Below are 20,749 nucleotides of genomic sequence, written 5' to 3'. Positions count from 1 at the left end.
AGTCTATGCAACCTGCCCTCATAATTTAACCCTTTTAGTCCCGCTATCATTCTGGTGAATCTGTGCTGCTCCCCCTCCAAGGCCAATCTATCCTTCCTGAGGTACGGTGAAACGGTGTTGAGTTATTATTGATATCACACGGATGCTTTTAATCCATATGTATTTGGGTTTAATTCTGTACCAGCCAGCATAGACAGAATGGCAGCTGAGATTTCATCTGATCGAGCACAATTGGATATTGTTTAGCTTGGCACGATGTGACATAGTCTCTCTGAATCTCAACCTTTTGCCTTTTTTCCAGGTTCTTCCTCATCAAGGACAGCTTTTTACTTTATTATGCAGAAAATGAAAGAAAAAACTTTGAGAGCAACAGATACTTTAACATACATCCCAAGGTCAGTAGACTCTGCTCAATCTCATTTATTCGCTGGGAAAATGAAAACTGCAGGCTCCCAACAACTTAGGGTGTTAGCCGTGGCTCATTGGGTAGCACACTCTCTCCTCCGAGTCAGAAGGTCATGGGTTCAAATCCCACTCCAGAGACTTGAGTCCATAATCCAGGCTAACACTCAGTGCAGCACTCCCTCAGTACTAGCACTGATCGGAGGTGCAGTCTTTCAGGTGAGACATTAAACTGAGGCCCCGTCTGTCCTCTCAGGTGGATGTAAAAGATCCCATGGCACTATTCGAAGAAGAGCAGGGGAGTTCTCCCCAGTGTCCTGGCCAATATTTATCCCTCAGCCAACATCATTAAAACAGATTATATGCTCATTATCACATTGTTGTTTGTGGGATCTCGCTGTGAACAAATTGGCTGCCATGTTTCCTACGTTACAAGAGTGACTACACTTCAAAAGTACTTCAACAGCTGTGAAGTGCTTTGGGACATCCAGTAACTCGCGATGGTTACTCTGACCCCTCAGGACCTCTGCAACTGAGAGAGTCACAAGGGCAGCAATGTTGTGGGAACACCATCACCTCTAAGTTCCTCTCCCAGTCCCAACTTGGAAATATATCCATAGTTCCTTCATCGTCGCTGGGTCAAAATCCTGGAATTCCCTCTGTGGGAGCACCTTCACCACGTGGACTGCAGCAGTTCCAGAAGAAGGCCCACCACCACCTTTTTAACTAGAGATGGGCAATAAATGCCGGCCTTGCCAGCGACGCCCGCATCCCGAGAACAAACTTAAAAAAAAAAATATCAGCACATAAACCAATCTCTGATCCTTGAATTTATTGTTCAAAAAGAGTATTCCTCGACTACCAATGTTAAATTAATTGCCCGTTTCCCCCTCTGGTTTTGCAATTAATTTGCTTATTTGCAATGAGAAGTTTTATTGAGAAAGACATTAGTAGCTGGTGGATATTACATGGAACCCTGGGAGTTTTGCTCTCATGAGTTATTTTTCCTTTATAACCAGAATTCAGCATAGTCACTAACTCTCATTCAATGACAGGACTAGTACTTAGCGAAACAACTGGTACAAAAACTCCAAATTTAAAATCCTTCCATGTTGACGTTATAGTTTTCCAGCGTCAGTACAAGTATGACCTCATCATCTGCTGAGAGACAGCCATTGAAAATCTCTCCAAATACAGCAAGTGGCTGCTCCCCACTCAGTGAGACATGTTCTGTCAATCCTCTTCTTAACTGTTGCCGACTCTGAATCATTGCCAGCACTAGACACAACACCAACTTGCATTTATATAGTCATGATGTGGAGATGCCGGTGATGGACTGGGGTTGACAATTGTAAACAATTTTACAACACCAAGTTATAGTCCAGCAATTTTATTTTAAATTCACAAGCTTTCGGAGGCTTCCTCCTTCGTCAGGTGACATCGTTCTGTCAGCCCTCCAACACCTTAACCAAGTGGTCAGTCTGCATGTGTGAGGCTCTGCACAGTGCCTACTGGCTGTTTGACCATTTTAAAAGCTAAATTCTGGCTGTATTTTACTCAATTCTAGCTCACGGTTCAGGTGTACTCAATGGTGAGGTGTCTTGTGTCTTGTATTGTGATCGAAATGGATTCCATAACAAGAAGCCACAAACAGTTCTCGTTTTTACCAATGAGAAGCAAGCATTGGAATATAGAAATGGGCCTGGGCTGCGTGAGCTGGGACACCCTGTACAATGGTTGAGAAAATATCTTATTTAATTTAGGACTCTCTGAGGTACATTCTCAAATTGCCACCTGGGATAAAAGTGACCTTTGCGGATCGACCGCCCGTTATAGAAGCTGCTTGATCATCGTACCTGCTGACTCTCCCCATCTGACATGTTGTTCCGTGTTTTGGCACGAGTCACAGGTTGCAACACTCTGACTCACCGGCCGTCTCCACAATTTGCCCAAAGTGATCTGTTTGGTGGTAATTCCGTGATCTACGGTGGACCATCAGGTATTTCCCCGCCAGACTCGGAAAATGAGTCAAATCGCCTCCTAGTACCTACTGACAAAGTACCTCCGGCAGAGGCCTGAGAGCAGAGCAGAGGCCCAAGTCCTGACCCTGATCCATTGACTGGTGACAAATCTCTGAAGGTGGCAGGACAAGTTGAGAAGGCGGTTTAAAAAAGCCTATGGGATCCTGGGCTTTATTAATAGAGGCAAAAGGTGGGTTCACCTCAGACCCTGCTCACTTGGTACTCGGCCGGGCTCAGCCGTTTAAAGGCCACCGAAACCTGGCCTATCCAAACGGGCAGCAAGTCCGGGGTAACAGGGCCTGAGGCAGAGGTGCAGCTGGGCCTTGGGATGGGGCAACAGGACCTGAGGATGGGGTACCAGGGATGAGGGACTCCAGTTACTTGGACAGACTGGAGAAGCTGGGGTTTGCTCTCCTTGGAGCAAAGAAGGTTAAGGGGAGATTTGATAGAGATGTTCAAAATCATGAATAGTTTTGATAGAGTAAATAAGGAGAAACCGTTCCCAGTGGCAGGAGGGTCGGTAACCAGAGGACACAGATTTAACATAATTCAAAAGAACTGGGGTAGGAGATGAGAATTTTTTTACGCGGAGAGTTGTTCTGATCTGGAATTCACTGCCTGAAAGGGCGGTGGAAGCAGATTCAATAATAACTTTCAAAAAGGGAAATGGGGGTGGGGCGGGGGTCTAGGTGGATCCAGTAGATTATGTTGTATTTGGTGCTGGGTACTCTGCAGCAAACCTGGGCTGGCATCATCATCACTAAGAGATAAAATTGTCTCCCACTCATTTAAAACCAGACATAAATCTTCCATATCCACCACTTTGGGATTAATGACACAATTACCTAAAGCTGACTGTAATGGATGCTACATTGTTCATGTCCCTCAATTCCCCCCCCCCCCTCCACTGTCAGTCATCGAGAGTCCTTAACTAGAACAACCTTGAGATGTTTCCACCAGGCAGACTCATGTGACATGTCCTACAAAATGCACCATTTCTCCAGTTATTAGCCGTGATTTAAAAATACAGCATTGACCCAAAATACTGCTCTCCCAGGCAAAGTTGTAATATTAAATGCTGTACTTAAAGGAAACCTGTCATCATGTGCCACACCCACAGTGACTCTGCTATAAATCAGTCAGAGTGATCTCCTGGTCTGGTTTTGATCGCCTGAAGGAGTTGGAGAGGAATTTTACATTTTTTTTCCCCCCTAATTGGCCTGGGTTTATATCTTTTTTCGCCTCTCCCAGGAGATCACATGGCTCTGGATGGGGAGTGTCTGTATCGTGATGCATAAGAAAGAAAGACTTGCATTTATATAGTGCCTTTCATGACCACAGGACGTCCCAAAGTGCTTTACAGCCAATGAAGTACTTTTGAAGTGTAGTCACTATTGTAATGTAGGAAACACTGCAGCCAATTCACACACAGCAAGATCCCACAAACAGCAATGTGATAATGACCAGATAATCTGTTTGTGATGTTGGCTGAGAGGTAAATATTGGCCAGGACACCGGGGAGAACTCCCCTGCTCTTCTTCAAATAGTGCCATGGGATCTTTTACATTCACCTGAGGGTAGACAGGGCCTCGGTTTAATGTCTGATCCAAAAGACAGTACCTCCGACAGTGCAGCACTCCCTCAGTACTGCACTGGGAGTGTCAGCCTGGATTTTGTGCTCAAGTCTCTGGAGTGGGAACATTATGACAGACTGGGCCTTGACAATTTTGTATAGTGGTGACTTACCTAGCTAGGCACAGAGGTGGTCACTTTGAATGCTGGTGTGGGAGATGGACAGGGACCTTCATCCCATCAGTGTGGGTTGGACTTAAATCCAGGCCACAGAGTTGAAAGGAAGATGTGGTTAACCATTGCCCCACCCATTACACTGTCTCAATCCTTGTTTTAACCCTTCAAGCTCAAAAATTCAGAGGAGCTCCAGCCCCACTGGATCGACTGTTTTTGCTTTATTCAGGCATGATCTAACAAGGCAACACTGATAAGTAATAAATTACTCAAATCAGCAATAGCTTTATTAATATAATATTAACCCTTTACTGTGAGTTAGAAACCTAAAGCACAGTTTTACATAAAATAATGAAACTGTGTTGGCCTCATTATCTATGTTTTCCTCTTATTATCTCTGTAAAAAAGGATACCCAATCACATAGAATGTGGTATCCTTGTGAATCTTTTTTTGCACCTTCTCTAGTGCCTCTGTATGCTTTTTATAATATGGAGTCCAGAACTGTGCACAATACTCCCAATGTGGTCTAACCAAGGGTGTTTATACTCCACACGAGCCTCCTCCCACCCGTCTTCATCTAACCCTATCACCATGCCCTTCTATTCCTTTTTCTTTCATGTGTTTATCCTTTAAATGCATCGATGCTATTTCGCCTCAACTACTCCTTGTGGGAGCGAGTTCCACATTCTCACCACTCTCTGGGTAAAGAAGTTTGTGAGTTCAAGTCCCCATTTCAGAGACCGAGCACAAAATCCAGGCTGACACTCCCAGTGCTATCTGAGGGAGTGCTGCACTGTCAGAGGTTCCATCTTTAGGATAAGATGTTAAACTGAGGTCCTGTCTGCTCTCTCTGGATGTAAAAGATCCCATGGCACTATCTGAAGAAGAGCAGGGGAGTTCTCCCCGGTGTCCTGGTCAATATTTATCCCTCAACCAACATCACTAAAACAGATTATCTGCTCATTATCACATTACTGTTTGTGGGATCTTGCTGTGTGCAATTTGGCTGGCACATTTTCCGTACATAGAAATAGGAGCAGGAGTAGGACCTTCGAGCCTGCTCCGCCATTCAGTATGATCATGGCTGATCCTCTATCTCAATACCATATTCCCGCTCTCTCCCCATACCCCTTGATACCTTTTGTGTCTAGAAATCTATCTAGCTCCTTCTTAAATATATTCAGTGACTTGGCCTCCACTGCCTTCTGTGGTAGAGAATTCCACAGGTTCACCACCCTCTGAGTGAAGAAATTTCTCCTCATCTCAGTCCTAAATGTCCTACCCCGTATCCTGAGACTGTGACCCCTCGTTCTGGACATTACAACAGTGACTACGCTTCAAAAGTACTTCATTGGTTGTAAAGCGCTTTGGGACGTCCCGTGGTCATGAAAGGCTCTATATAAATGCAAGTCTTTTTTCCTTTAAGACTGGGGAGAAGCCAGGTATCAGCAGGGACTGTGGAGAAAATAGAAAGGCTCACAACACAGACACATGAGAAATCCCCATGCTTTGATGAATGGCAGGTTTAATTCACTGTTTATTCATTGGTCTAAAATCCTTAATATGTTTCCACATTATAACATGCTGTAGATGAATAGGAACAACTGGAACCAACCTGTGTAGAGCCTTGGTTAGACCACATTGGGAGTATTGTGCACAGTTCTGGACTCCATATTATAAAAAGTATACAGAGGCACTAGAGAAGGTGCAAAAAAAGATTCACAAGGATACCAGAAAGGCTGAACAGGCTGGTGCTCTTTTTCTCCAGAAAAAGACAACTGAGGGGTGACTTGATCGAGGTCTTTAAGATAATGAATGGGTTTGATAGGGTAGATGTAGAGAAGATGCTGTTTTGTGGCTAACACTGTTACCGAAAGCTTTGGCTAATATCCTCCCTGGCTATTGCTAATTCTGCTACTGTGACTAAAGTCATGTGACTGCCATGTGTCACAGTCCAGAACCTGTTAATCTTTACAATTAGCACATTGAGAGAACAATTCAATCCACAATATAGCCTGAAAGTACAACAGCAGATTGTGATTTAATCAGAAGTAATGAGTTTAAAAATCAGGATTTCATGCTCCGTAGGTTAGAGGGGAGGGGTGGGCCCCGGATGATGTATTAATGCCCCACAGGTTATAGGGGAGGGGTGGGCCCCGGATGATGTATTAATGCCCCGTAGGTTAGAGGGGAGTGGTGGGCCCCGGATGATGTATTAATGCTCCGTAGGTTAGAGGGGAGGGGTGGGCCCCGGGTGATGTATTAATGCTCCGTAGGTTAGAGGGGAGGGGTGGGCCCCGGATGATGTATTAATGCTCCGTAGGTTATAGGGGAGGGGTGGGCCCCGGATGATGTATTAATGCCCCGTAGGTTAGAGGGGAGGGGTGGGCCCCGGATGATGTATTAATGCCCCGTAGGTTATAGGGGAGGGGTGGGCCCCGGATGATGTATTAATGCTCCGTAGGTTAGAGGGGAGGGGTGGGCCCCGGATGATGTATTAATGCCCCGTAGGTTAGAGGGGAGGGGTGGGCCCCGGATGATGTATTAATGCCCCGTAGGTTAGAGGGGAGGGGTGGGCCCCGGATGATGTATTAATGCCCCGTAGGTTATAGGGGAGGGGTGGGCCCCGGGTGATGTATTAATGCCCCGTAGGTTATAGGGGAGGGGTGGGCCCCGGGTGATGTATTAATGCCCCGTAGGTTAGAGGGGAGGGGTGGGCCCCGGATGATGTATTAATGCCCCACAGGTTAGAGGGGAGGGGTGGGCCCCGGGTGATGTATTAATGCCCCGTAGGTTATAGGGGAGGGGTGGGCCCCGGATGATGTATTAATGCCCCGTAGGTTATAGGGGAGGGGTGGGCCCCGGATGATGTATTAATGCCCCGTAGGTTAGAGGGGAGGGGTGGGCCCCGGGTGATGTATTAATGCCCCGTAGGTTAGAGGGGAGTGGTGGGCCCCGGGTGATGTATTAATGCCCCGCAGGTTAGAGGGGAGGGGTGGGCCCCGGGTGATGTATTAATGCCCCGTAGGTTAGAGGGGAGTGGTGGGCCCCGGGTGATGTATTAATGCCCCGCAGGTTAGAGGGGAGGGGTGGGCCCCGGGTGATGTATTAATGCCCCGTAGGTTAGAGGGGAGGGGTGGGCCCCGGATGATGTATTAATGCCCTGTAGGTTAGAGGGGAGGGGTGGGCCCCGGATGATGTATTAATGCCCCGTAGGTTAGAGGGGAGGGGTGGGCCCCGGATGATGTATTAATGCCCCGTAGGTTAGAGGGGAGGGGTGGGCCCCGGGTGATGTATTAATGCCCCGTAGGTTAGAGGGGAGGGGTGGGCCCCGGGTGATGTATTAATGCCCCGTAGGTAAAAGGGGAGGGGTGGGCCCCGGATGATGTATTAATGCCCCGTAGGTTATAGGGGAGGGGTGGGCCCCGGGTGATGTATTAATGCCCCGCAGGTTAGAGGGGAGGGGTGGGCCCCGGGTGATGTATTAATGCCCCGTAGGTTAGAGGGGAGGGGTGGGCCCCGGGTGATGTATTAATGCCCCGTAGGTTAGAGGGGAGGGGTGGGCCCCGGATGATGTATTAATGCCCCGTAGGTTAGAGGGGAGGGGTGGGCCCCGGGTGATGTATTAATGCCCCGTAGGTTAGAGGGGAGGGGTGGGCCCCGGATGATGTATTAATGCCCCGTAGGTTAGAGGGGAGGGGTGGGCCCCGGATGATGTATTAATGCCCCGCAGGTTATAGGGGAGGGGTGGGCTCCGGGTGATGTATTAATGCCCCGTAGGTTAGAGGGGAGTGGTGGGCCCCGGATGATGTATTAATGCCCCGTAGGTTAGAGGGGAGGGGTGGGCCCCGGGTGATGTATTAATGCCCCGTAGGTTAGAGGGGAGGGGTGGGCCCCGGATGATGTATTAATGCCCCGCAGGTTATAGGGGAGGGGTGGGCCCCGGATGATGTATTAATGCCCCGTAGGTTAGAGGGGAGGGGTGGGCCCCGGATGATGTATTAATGCCCCGTAGGTTAGAGGGGAGGGGTGGGCCCCGGGTGATGTATTAATGCCCCGTAGGTTAGAGGGGAGGGGTGGGCCCCGGGTGATGTATTAATGCCCCGTAGGTTAGAGGGGAGGGGTGGGCCCCGGATGATGTATTAATGCCCCGTAGGTTAGAGGGGAGGGGTGGGCCCCGGGTGATGTATTAATGCCCCGTAGGTTAGAGGGGAGGGGTGGGCCCCGGATGATGTATTAATGCCCCGTAGGTTAGAGGGGAGGGGTGGGCCCCGGGTGATGTATTAATGCCCCGTAGGTTAGAGGGGAGGGGTGGGCCCCGGGTGATGTATTAATGCCCCGTAGGTTAGAGGGGAGGGGTGGGCCCCGGGTGATGTATTAATGCCCCGTAGGTTAGAGGGGAGGGGTGGGCCCCGGATGATGTATTAATGCCCCGTAGGTTAGAGGGGAGGGGTGGGCCCCGGATGATGTATTAATGCCCCGTAGGTTAGAGGGGAGGGGTGGGCCCCGGATGATGTATTAATGCCCCGCAGGTTAGAGGGGAGGGGTGGGCCCCGGGTGATGTATTAATGCTCCGTAGGTTAGAGGGGAGGGGTGGGCCCCGGGTGATGTATTAATGCTCCGTAGGTTAGAGGGGAGGGGTGGGCCCCGGGTGATGTATTAATGCCCCGTAGGTTAGAGGGGAGGGGTGGGCCCCGGGTGATGTATTAATGCCCCGTAGGTTAGAGGGGAGGGGTGGGCCCCGGATGATGTATTAATGCCCCGCAGGTTAGAGGGGAGGGGTGGGCCCCGGGTGATGTATTAATGCCCCGTAGGTTAGAGGGGAGGGGTGGGCCCCGGATGATGTATTAATGCCCCGCAGGTTAGAGGGGAGGGGTGGGCCCCGGGTGATGTATTAATGCCCCGTAGGTTAGAGGGGAGGGGTGGGCCCCGGATGATGTATTAATGCCCCGTAGGTTAGAGGGGAGGGGTGGGCCCCGGATGATGTATTAATGCCCCGTAGGTTAGAGGGGAGGGGTGGGCCCCGGATGATGTATTAATACCCCGTAGGTTAGAGGGGAGGGGTGGGCCCCGGATGATGTATTAATACCCCGTAGGTTAGAGGGGAGGGGTGGGCCCCGGATGATGTATTAATGCCCCGTAGGTTATAGGGGAGGGGTGGGCCCCGGATGATGTATTAATGCCCCGTAGGTTAGAGGGGAGGGGTGGGCCCCGGGTGATGTATTAATGCCCCGTAGGTAAAAGGGGAGGGGTGGGCCCCGGATGATGTATTAATGCCCCGTAGGTTAGAGGGGAGGGGTGGGCCCCGGGTGATGTATTAATGCCCCGTAGGTTAGAGGGGAGGGGTGGGCCCCGGATGATGTATTAATGCCCCGTAGGTTAGAGGGGAGGGGTGGGCCCCGGGTGATGTATTAATGCCCCGTAGGTTCGAGGGGAGGGGTGGGCCCCGGGTGATGTATTAATGCCCCGTAGGTTATAGGGGAGGGGTGGGCCCCGGATGATGTATTAATGCCCCGTAGGTTAGAGGGGAGGGGTGGGCCCCGGATGATGTATTAATGCCCCGTAGGTTAGAGGGGAGGGGTGGGCCCCGGATGATGTATTAATGCCCCGTAGGTTAGAGGGGAGGGGTGGGCCCCGGGTGATGTATTAATGCCCCGTAGGTTAGAGGGGAGTGGTGGGCCCCGGATGATGTATTAATGCCCCGTAGGTTAGAGGGGAGTGGTGGGCCCCGGGTGATGTATTAATGCCCCGTAGGTTAGAGGGGAGGGGTGGGCCCCGGGTGATGTATTAATGCCCCGCAGGTTAGAGGGGAGGGGTGGGCCCCGGGTGATGTATTAATGCCCCGTAGGTTAGAGGGGAGGGGTGGGCCCCGGGTGATGTATTAATGCCCCGCAGGTTAGAGGGGAGGGGTGGGCCCCGGGTGATGTATTAATGCCCCGTAGGTTAGAGGGGAGGGGTGGGCCCCGGGTGATGTATTAATGCCCCGTAGGTTAGAGGGGAGGGGTGGGCCCCGGGTGATGTATTAATGCCCCGTAGGTTAGAGGGGAGGGGTGGGCCCCGGATGATGTATTAATGCCCCGTAGGTTATAGGGGAGGGGTGGGCCCCGGATGATGTATTAATGCCCCGTAGGTTAGAGGGGAGGGGTGGGCCCCGGGTGATGTATTAATGCCCCGCAGGTTATAGGGGAGTGGTGGGCCCCGGATGATGTATTAATGCCCCGTAGGTTATAGGGGAGGGGTGGGCCCCGGGTGATGTATTAATGCCCCGTAGGTTAGAGGGGAGGGGTGGGCCCCGGATGATGTATTAATGCCCCGTAGGTTAGAGGGGAGGGGTGGGCCCCGGATGATGTATTAATGCCCCGTAGGTTAGAGGGGAGGGGTGGGCCCCGGATGATGTATTAATGCCCCGTAGGTTAGAGGGGAGGGGTGGGCCCCGGATGATGTATTAATGCCCCGTAGGTTAGAGGGGAGGGGTGGGCCCCGGGTGATGTATTAATGCCCCGCAGGTTAGAGGGGAGGGGTGGGCCCCGGGTGATGTATTAATGCCCCGCAGGTTATAGGGGAGGGGTGGGCCCCGGATGATGTATTAATGCCCCGTAGGTTAGAGGGGAGGGGTGGGCCCCGGGTGATGTATTAATGCTCCGTAGGTTAGAGGGGAGGGGTGGGCCCCGGATGATGTATTAATGCCCCGTAGGTTAGAGGGGAGGGGTGGGCCCCGGGTGATGTATTAATGCCCCGTAGGTTAGAGGGGAGGGGTGGGCCCCGGATGATGTATTAATGCCCCGTAGGTTAGAGGGGAGGGGTGGGCCCCGGGTGATGTATTAATGCCCCGTAGGTTATAGGGGAGGGGTGGGCCCCGGATGATGTATTAATGCCCCGTAGGTTAGAGGGGAGGGGTGGGCCCCGGGTGATGTATTAATGCCCCGTAGGTTAGAGGGGAGGGGTGGGCCCCGGATGATGTATTAATGCCCCGTAGGTTAGAGGGGAGGGGTGGGCCCCGGGTGATGTATTAATGCCCCGTAGGTTAGAGGGGAGGGGTGGGCCCCGGGTGATGTATTAATGCCCCGTAGGTTAGAGGGGAGGGGTGGGCCCCGGGTGATGTATTAATGCCCCGTAGGTTAGAGGGGAGGGGTGGGCCCCGGATGATGTATTAATGCCCCGTAGGTTAGAGGGGAGGGGTGGGCCCCGGATGATGTATTAATGCCCCGTAGGTTAGAGGGGAGGGGTGGGCCCCGGGTGATGTATTAATGCCCCGTAGGTTAGAGGGGAGGGGTGGGCCCCGGATGATGTATTAATGCCCCGCAGGTTAGAGGGGAGGGGTGGGCCCCGGATGATGTATTAATGCCCCGCAGGTTAGAGGGGAGGGGTGGGCCCCGGATGATGTATTAATGCCCCGTAGGTTAGAGGGGAGGGGTGGGCCCCGGATGATGTATTAATACCCCGTAGGTTAGAGGGGAGGGGTGGGCCCCGGGTGATGTATTAATGCCCCGTAGGTTAGAGGGGAGGGGTGGGCCCCGGGTGATGTATTAATGCCCCGTAGGTTAGAGGGGAGGGGTGGGCCCCGGATGATGTATTAATGCCCCGTAGGTTAGAGGGGAGGGGTGGGCCCCGGATGATGTATTAATGCCCCGTAGGTTATAGGGGAGGGGTGGGCCCCGGATGATGTATTAATGCCCCGTAGGTTAGAGGGGAGGGGTGGGCCCCGGGTGATGTATTAATGCCCCGTAGGTTAGAGGGGAGGGGTGGGCCCCGGGTGATGTATTAATGCCCCGTAGGTTAGAGGGGAGGAGTGGGCCCCGGATGATGTATTAATGCCCCGTAGGTTAGAGGGGAGGGGTGGGCCCCGGATGATGTATTAATGCCCCGTAGGTTAGAGGGGAGGGGTGGGCCCCGGATGATGTATTAATGCCCCGTAGGTTAGAGGGGAGGGGTGGGCCCCGGGTGATGTATTAATGCCCCGTAGGTTAGAGGGGAGGGGTGGGCCCCGGGTGATGTATTAATGCCCCGCAGGTTAGAGGGGAGGGGTGGGCCCCGGATGATGTATTAATGCCCCGCAGGTTAGAGGGGAGGGGTGGGCCCCGGATGATGTATTAATGCCCCGTAGGTTAGAGGGGAGGGGTGGGCCCCGGGTGATGTATTAATGCCCCGTAGGTTAGAGGGGAGGGGTGGGCCCCGGGTGATGTATTAATGCCCCGTAGGTTAGAGGGGAGGGGTGGGCCCCGGGTGATGTATTAATGCCCCGTAGGTTAGAGGGGAGGGGTGGGCCCCGGATGATGTATTAATGCCCCGTAGGTTAGAGGGGAGGGGTGGGCCCCGGATGATGTATTAATGCCCCGCAGGTTAGAGGGGAGGGGTGGGCCCCGGGTGATGTATTAATGCTCCGTAGGTTAGAGGGGAGGGGTGGGCCCCGGGTGATGTATTAATGCTCCGTAGGTTAGAGGGGAGGGGTGGGCCCCGGGTGATGTATTAATGCCCCGTAGGTTAGAGGGGAGGGGTGGGCCCCGGGTGATGTATTAATGCCCCGTAGGTTAGAGGGGAGGGGTGGGCCCCGGATGATGTATTAATGCCCCGTAGGTTAGAGGGGAGGGGTGGGCCCCGGATGATGTATTAATGCCCCGTAGGTTAGAGGGGAGGGGTGGGCCCCGGATGATGTATTAATGCCCCGTAGGTTAGAGGGGAGGGGTGGGCCCCGGGTGATGTATTAATGCCCCGTAGGTTAGAGGGGAGGGGTGGGCCCCGGGTGATGTATTAATGCCCCGTAGGTTAGAGGGGAGGGGTGGGCCCCGGGTGATGTATTAATGCCCCGTAGGTTAGAGGGGAGGGGTGGGCCCCGGATGATGTATTAATGCCCCGTAGGTTAGAGGGGAGGGGTGGGCCCCGGGTGATGTATTAATGCCCCGTAGGTTATAGGGGAGTGGTGGGCCCCGGATGATGTATTAATGCCCCGTAGGTTAGAGGGGAGTGGTGGGCCCCGGGTGATGTATTAATGCCCCGTAGGTTAGAGGGGAGGGGTGGGCCCCGGATGATGTATTAATGCCCCGTAGGTTAGAGGGGAGGGGTGGGCCCCGGATGATGTATTAATGCCCCGTAGGTTAGAGGGGAGGGGTGGGCCCCGGATGATGTATTAATGCCCCGTAGGTTATAGGGGAGGGGTGGGCCCCGGGTGATGTATTAATGCCCCGTAGGTTAGAGGGGAGGGGTGGGCCCCGGATGATGTATTAATGCCCCGTAGGTTAGAGGGGAGGGGTGGGCCCCGGATGATGTATTAATGCCCCGTAGGTTAGAGGGGAGTGGTGGGCCCCGGATGATGTATTAATACCCCGTAGGTTAGAGGGGAGGGGTGGGCCCCGGATGATGTATTAATACCCCGTAGGTTAGAGGGGAGGGGTGGGCCCCGGGTGATGTATTATTGCCCCGTAGGTTAGAGGGGAGGGGTGGGCCCCGGGTGATGTATTAATGCCCCGTAGGTTAGAGGGGAGTGGTGGGCCCCGGATGATGTATTAATGCCCCGTAGGTTAGAGGGGAGGGGTGGGCCCCGGGTGATGTATTAATGCCCCGTAGGTTAGAGGGGAGGGGTGGGCCCCGGGTGATGTATTAATGCCCCGTAGGTTAGAGGGGAGGGGTGGGCCCCGGGTGATGTATTAATGCCCCGTAGGTTAGAGGGGAGGGGTGGGCCCCGGGTGATGTATTAATGCCCCGTAGGTTAGAGGGGAGTGGTGGGCCCCGGATGATGTATTAATACCCCGTAGGTTAGAGGGGAGGGGTGGGCCCCGGGTGATGTATTAATGCCCCGTAGGTTAGAGGGGAGGGGTGGGCCCCGGATGATGTATTAATGCCCCGTAGGTTAGAGGGGAGGGGTGGGCCCCGGATGATGTATTAATACCCCGTAGGTTAGAGGGGAGGGGTGGGCCCCGGATGATGTATTAATGCCCCGTAGGTTAGAGGGGAGTGGTGGGCCCCGGATGATGTATTAATGCCCCGTAGGTTAGAGGGGAGGGGTGGGCCCCGGGTGATGTATTAATGCCCCGTAGGTTAGAGGGGAGGGGTGGGCCCCGGGTGATGTATTAATGCCCCGTAGGTTAGAGGGGAGGGGTGGGCCCCGGGTGATGTATTAATGCCCCGTAGGTTAGAGGGGAGGGGTGGGCCCCGGATGATGTATTAATGCTCCGTAGGTTATAGGGGAGGGGTGGGCCCCGGGTGATGTATTAATGCCCCGTAGGTTAGAGGGGAGTGGTGGGCCCCGGATGATGTATTAATACCCCGTAGGTTAGAGGGGAGTGGTGGGCCCCGGATGATGTATTAATACCCCGTAGGTTAGAGGGGAGGGGTGGGCCCCGGGTGATGTATTAATGCCCCGTAGGTTATAGGGGAGGGGTGGGCCCCGGATGATGTATTAATGCTCCGTAGGTTAGAGGGGAGGGGTGGGCCCCGGGTGATGTATTAATGCCCCGTAGGTTAGAGGGGAGGGGTGGGCCCCGGATGATGTATTAATACCCCGTAGGTTAGAGGGGAGGGGTGGGCCCCGGGTGATGTATTAATGCTCCGCAGGTTAGAGGGGAGGGGTGGGCCCCGGATGATGTATTAATACCCCGTAGGTTAGAGGGGAGGGGTGGGCCCCGGATGATGTATTAATGCTCCGCAGGTTAGAGGGGAGGGGTGGGCCCCGGATGATGTATTAATACCCCGTAGGTTAGAGGGGAGGGGTGGGCCCCGGGTGATGTATTAATGCTCCGCAGGTTAGAGGGGAGGGGTGGGCCCCGGGTGATGTATTAATGCCCCGTAGGTTATAGGGGAGGGGTGGGCCCCGGATGATGTATTAATGCCCCGTAGGTTAGAGGGGAGGGGTGGGCCCCGGGTGATGTATTAATGCCCCGTAGGTTAGAGGGGAGGGGTGGGCCCCGGATGATGTATTAATGCCCCGTAGGTTATAGGGGAGGGGTGGGCCCCGGATGATGTATTAATGCCCCGTAGGTTATAGGGGAGGGGTGGGCCCCGGGTGATGTATTAATGCCCCGTAGGTTAGAGGGGAGGGGTGGGCCCCGGATGATGTATTAATGCCCCGTAGGTTATAGGGGAGGGGTGGGCCCCGGATGATGTATTAATGCCCCGTAGGTTAGAGGGGAGGGGTGGGCCCCGGATGATGTATTAATGCCCCGTAGGTTAGAGGGGAGGGGTGGGCCCCGGGTGATGTATTAATGCTCCGTAGGTTAGAGGGGAGGGGTGGGCCCCGGATGATGTATTAATGCCCCGTAGGTTATAGGGGAGGGGTGGGCCCCGGGTGATGTATTAATGCCCCGTAGGTTAGAGGGGAGGGGTGGGCCCCGGGTGATGTATTAATGCCCCGTAGGTTAGAGGGGAGGGGTGGGCCCCGGATGATGTATTAATGCCCCGTAGGTTATAGGGGAGGGGTGGGCCCCGGGTGATGTATTAATGCCCCGTAGGTTAGAGGGGAGGGGTGGGCCCCGGGTGATGTATTAATGCCCCGTAGGTTAGAGGGGAGGGGTGGGCCCCGGATGATGTATTAATACCCCGCAGGTTAGAGGGGAGTGGTGGGCCCCGGGTGATGTATTAATGCCCCGTAGGTTATAGGGGAGTGGTGGGCCCCGGGTGATGTATTAATGCCCCGTAGGTTAGAGGGGAGGGGTGGGCCCCGGGTGATGTATTAATGCCCCGTAGGTTAGAGGGGAGGGGTGGGCCCCGGGTGATGTATTAATGCCCCGTAGGTTATAGGGGAGGGGTGGGCCCCGGGTGATGTATTAATGCCCCGTAGGTTAGAGGGGAGGGGTGGGCCCCGGGTGATGTATTAATGCCCCGTAGGTTAGAGGGGAGGGGTGGGCCCCGGATGATGTATTAATGCCCCGTAGGTTAGAGGGGAGGGGTGGGCCCCGGGTGATGTATTAATGCCCCGTAGGTTAGAGGGGAGGGGTGGGCCCCGGGTGATGTATTAATGCCCCGTAGGTTAGAGGGGAGGGGTGGGCCCCGGATGATGTATTAATGCCCCGTAGGTTAGAGGGGAGGGGTGGGCCCCGGATGATGTATTAATGCCCCGTAGGTTAGAGGGGAGGGGTGGGCCCCGGGTGATGTATTAATGCCCCGTAGGTTAGAGGGGAGGGGTGGGCCCCGGGTGATGTATTAATGCCCCGTAGGTTAGAGGGGAGGGGTGGGCCCCGGATGATGTATTAATGCTCCGTAGGTTAGAGGGGAGGGGTGGGCCCCGGATGATGTATTAATGCCCCGTAGGTTAGAGGGGAGGGGTGGGCCCCGGATGATGTATTAATGCCCCGTAGGTTAGAGGGGAGGGGTGGGCCCCGGGTGATGTATTAATGCCCCGCAGGTTAGAGGGGAGGGGTGGGCCCCGGGTGATGTATTAATGCCCCGTAGGTTAGAGGGGAGGGGTGGGCCCCGGGTGATGTATTAATGCCCCGTAGGTAAAAGGGGAGGGGTGGGCCCCGGATGATGTATTAATGCCCCGCAGGTTAGAGGGGAGGGGTGGGCCCCGGGTGATGTATTAATGCCCCGTAGGTTAGAGGGGAGGGGTGGGCCCCGGATGATGTATTAATGCCCCGTAGGTTATAGGGGAGGGGTGGGCCCCGGGTGATGTATTAATGCCCCGTAGGTTAGAGGGGAGGGGTGGGCCCCGGGTGATGTATTAATGCCCCGTAGGTTAGAGGGGAGTGGTGGGCCCCGGGTGATGTATTAATGCCCCGTAGGTTAGAGGGGAGGGGTGGGCCCCGGGTGATGTATTAATGCTCCGTAGGTTAGAGGGGAGGGGTGGGCCCCGGATGATGTATTAATGCCCCGCAGGTTATAGGGGAGGGGTGGGCCCCGGATGATGTATTAATGCCCCGTAGGTTAGAGGGGAGGGGTGGGCCCCGGGTGATGTATTAATGCCCCGCAGGTTATAGGGGAGGGGTGGGCCCCGGATGATGTATTAATGCCCCGCAGGTTATAGGGGAGGGGTGGGCCCCGGATGATGTATTAATGCCCCGTAGGTTAGAGGGGAGGGGTGGGCCCCGGGTGATGTATTAATGCCCCGCAGGTTAGAGGGGAGGGGTGGGCCCCGGGTGATGTATTAATGCCCCGTAGGTTAGAGGGGAGGGGTGGGCCCCGGATGATGTATTAATGCCCCGTAGGTTATAGGGGAGGGGTGGGCCCCGGGTGATGTATTAATGCCCCGCAGGTTAGAGGGGAGGGGTGGGCCCCGGGTGATGTATTAATGCCCCGCAGGTTAGAGGGGAGGGGTGGGCCCCGGATGATGTATTAATGCCCCGTAGGTTAGAGGGGAGGGGTGGGCCCCGGATGATGTATTAATGCCCCGTAGGTTAGAGGGGAGGGGTGGGCCCCGGATGATGTATTAATGCCCCGTAGGTTAGAGGGGAGGGGTGGGCCCCGGGTGATGTATTAATGCCCCGTAGGTTAGAGGGGAGGGGTGGGCCCCGGGTGATGTATTAATGCCCCGTAGGTTAGAGGGGAGGGGTGGGCCCCGGATGATGTATTAATGCCCCGTAGGTTAGAGGGGAGGGGTGGGCCCCGGGTGATGTATTAATGCCCCGTAGGTTAGAGGGGAGGGGTGGGCCCCGGATGATGTATTAATGCCCCGTAGGTTAGAGGGGAGGGGTGGGCCCCGGGTGATGTATTAATGCCCCGTAGGTTAGAGGGGAGGGGTGGGCCCCGGGTGATGTATTAATGCCCCGTAGGTTAGAGGGGAGGGGTGGGCCCCGGATGATGTATTAATGCCCCGTAGGTTAGAGGGGAGGGGTGGGCCCCGGATGATGTATTAATGCCCCGTAGGTTAGAGGGGAGTGGTGGGCCCCGGATGATGTATTAATGCCCCGTAGGTTAGAGGGGAGGGGTGGGCCCCGGGTGATGTATTAATGCCCCGTAGGTTAGAGGGGAGGGGTGGGCCCCGGGTGATGTATTAATGCCCCGTAGGTTATAGGGGAGGGGTGGGCCCCGGATGATGTATTAATGCCCCGTAGGTTAGAGGGGAGGGGTGGGCCCCGGATGATGTATTAATGCCCCGTAGGTTAGAGGGGAGGGGTGGGCCCCGGGTGATGTATTAATGCCCCGTAGGTTAGAGGGGAGGGGTGGGCCCCGGATGATGTATTAATGCCCCGTAGGTTAGAGGGGAGGGGTGGGCCCCGGATGATGTATTAATGCCCCGTAGGTTAGAGGGGAGGGGTGGGCCCCGGGTGATGTATTAATGCTCCGTAGGTTAGAGGGGAGGGGTGGGCCCCGGATGATGTATTAATGCCCCGTAGGTTAGAGGGGAGGGGTGGGCCCCGGATGATGTATTAATGCCCCGTAGGTTAGAGGGGAGGGGTGGGCCCCGGGTGATGTATTAATGCCCCGTAGGTTAGAGGGGAGGGGTGGGCCCCGGATGATGTATTAATGCCCCGTAGGTTAGAGGGGAGGGGTGGGCCCCGGGTGATGTATTAATGCCCCGTAGGTTAGAGGGGAGGGGTGGGCCCCGGGTGATGTATTAATGCCCCGTAGGTTATAGGGGAGGGGTGGGCCCCGGATGATGTATTAATGCCCCGTAGGTTAGAGGGGAGGGGTGGGCCCCGGGTGATGTATTAATGCCCCGTAGGTTAGAGGGGAGGGGTGGGCCCCGGGTGATGTATTAATGCCCCGTAGGTTAGAGGGGAGGGGTGGGCCCCGGATGATGTATTAATGCCCCGTAGGTTAGAGGGGAGGGGTGGGCCCCGGGTGATGTATTAATGCCCCGTAGGCTAGAGGGGAGGGGTGGGCCCCGGATGATGTATTAATGCCCCGTAGGTTAGAGGGGAGGGGTGGGCCCCGGGTGATGTATTAATGCCCCGTAGGTTAGAGGGGAGGGGTGGGCCCCGGGTGATGTATTAATGCCCCGTAGGTTAGAGGGGAGGGGTGGGCCCCGGGTGATGTATTAATGCCCCGTAGGTTAGAGGGGAGGGGTGGGCCCCGGGTGATGTATTAATGCCCCGTAGGTTAGAGGGGAGGGGTGGGCCCCGGATGATGTATTAATGCCCCGTAGGTTAGAGGGGAGGGGTGGGCCCCGGGTGATGTATTAATGCCCCGTAGGTTAGAGGGGAGGGGTGGGCCCCGGGTGATGTATTAATGCCCCGTAGGTTATAGGGGAGTGGTGGGCCCCGGATGATGTATTAATGCCCCGTAGGTTAGAGGGGAGGGGTGGGCCCCGGATGATGTATTAATGCCCCGTAGGTTAGAGGGGAGGGGTGGGCCCCGGATGATGTATTAATGCCCCGTAGGTTAGAGGGGAGGGGTGGGCCCCGGGTGATGTATTAATGCCCCGTAGGTTAGAGGGGAGGGGTGGGCCCCGGATGATGTATTAATGCCCCGCAGGTTAGAGGGGAGGGGTGGGCCCCGGATGATGTATTAATGCCCCGTAGGTTAGAGGGGAGGGGTGGGCCCCGGGTGATGTATTAATGCCCCGTAGGTTAGAGGGGAGGGGTGGGCCCCGGATGATGTATTAATGCCCCGTAGGTTAGAGGGGAGGGGTGGGCCCCGGGTGATGTATTAATGCTCCGTAGGTTAGAGGGGAGGGGTGGGCCCCGGGTGATGTATTAATGCCCCGCAGGTTAGAGGGGAGGGGTGGGCCCCGGGTGATGTATTAATGCCCCGCAGGTTATAGGGGAGGGGTGGGCCCCGGGTGATGTATTAATGCTCCGTAGGTTAGAGGGGAGGGGTGGGCCCCGGATGATGTATTAATGCCCCGCAGGTTAGAGGGGAGGGGTGGGCCCCGGGTGATGTATTAATGCTCCGTAGGTTAGAGGGGAGGGGTGGGCCCCGGGTGATGTATTAATGCCCCGTAGGTTAGAGGGGAGGGGTGGGCCCCGGGTGATGTATTAATGCTCCGTAGGTTAGAGGGGAGGGGTGGGCCCCGGGTGATGTATTAATGCCCCGTAGGTGAGAGGGGAGGGGTGGGCCCCGGATGATGTATTAATGCCCCGTAGGTTAGAGGGGAGGGGTGGGCCCCGGGTGATGTATTAATGCCCCGTAGGTTAGAGGGGAGGGGTGGGCCCCGGGTGATGTATTAATGCCCCGTAGGTTAGAGGGGAGGGGTGGGCCCCGGGTGATGTATTAATGCTCCGTAGGTTAGAGGGGAGGGGTGGGCCCCGGATGATGTATTAATGCCCCGTAGGTTAGAGGGGAGGGGTGGGCCCCGGATGATGTATTAATGCCCCGCAGGTTAGAGGGGAGGGGTGGGCCCCGGGTGATGTATTAATGCTCCGTAGGTTAGAGGGGAGGGGTGGGCCCCGGGTGATGTATTAATGCTCCGTAGGTTAGAGGGGAGGGGTGGGCCCCGGATGATGTATTAATGCCCCGTAGGTTAGAGGGGAGGGGTGGGCCCCGGATGATGTATTAATGCCCCGCAGGTTAGAGGGGAGGGGTGGGCCCCGGGTGATGTATTAATGCCCCGTAGGTTAGAGGGGAGGGGTGGGCCCCGGATGATGTATTAATGCCCCGTAGGTTAGAGGGGAGGGGTGGGCCCCGGATGATGTATTAATGCCCCGTAGGTTAGAGGGGAGGGGTGGGCCCCGGATGATGTATTAATGCCCCGTAGGTTAGAGGGGAGGGG

General features: G+C 55.4%; 1 protein-coding gene across 2 annotated transcripts in view; it reads left to right on the top strand.

The window, feature by feature from the left end:
* The window catches only part of plekhd1 (pleckstrin homology domain containing, family D (with coiled-coil domains) member 1), a 120,981-nt gene that overhangs the window by 3,467 nt on the left and 96,765 nt on the right, over nt 1–20,749 (top strand). For both annotated transcript variants that reach the window (XM_067991097.1, XM_067991098.1), the window contains exon 2: nt 302–395. In XM_067991097.1, the coding sequence (XP_067847198.1) occupies nt 302–395 (94 nt within the window). The remainder of the gene's footprint in view (nt 1–301; nt 396–20,749) is intronic.

The sequence above is a fragment of the Heptranchias perlo genome, chromosome 10 (genome assembly GCF_035084215.1).
Source record: "Heptranchias perlo isolate sHepPer1 chromosome 10, sHepPer1.hap1, whole genome shotgun sequence".
Lineage (NCBI taxonomy): Eukaryota > Metazoa > Chordata > Chondrichthyes > Hexanchiformes > Hexanchidae > Heptranchias > Heptranchias perlo.
The sequence above is the reverse complement of the archived record's forward strand: the minus strand, read 5'-3'. Positions and strand labels throughout refer to the sequence as shown.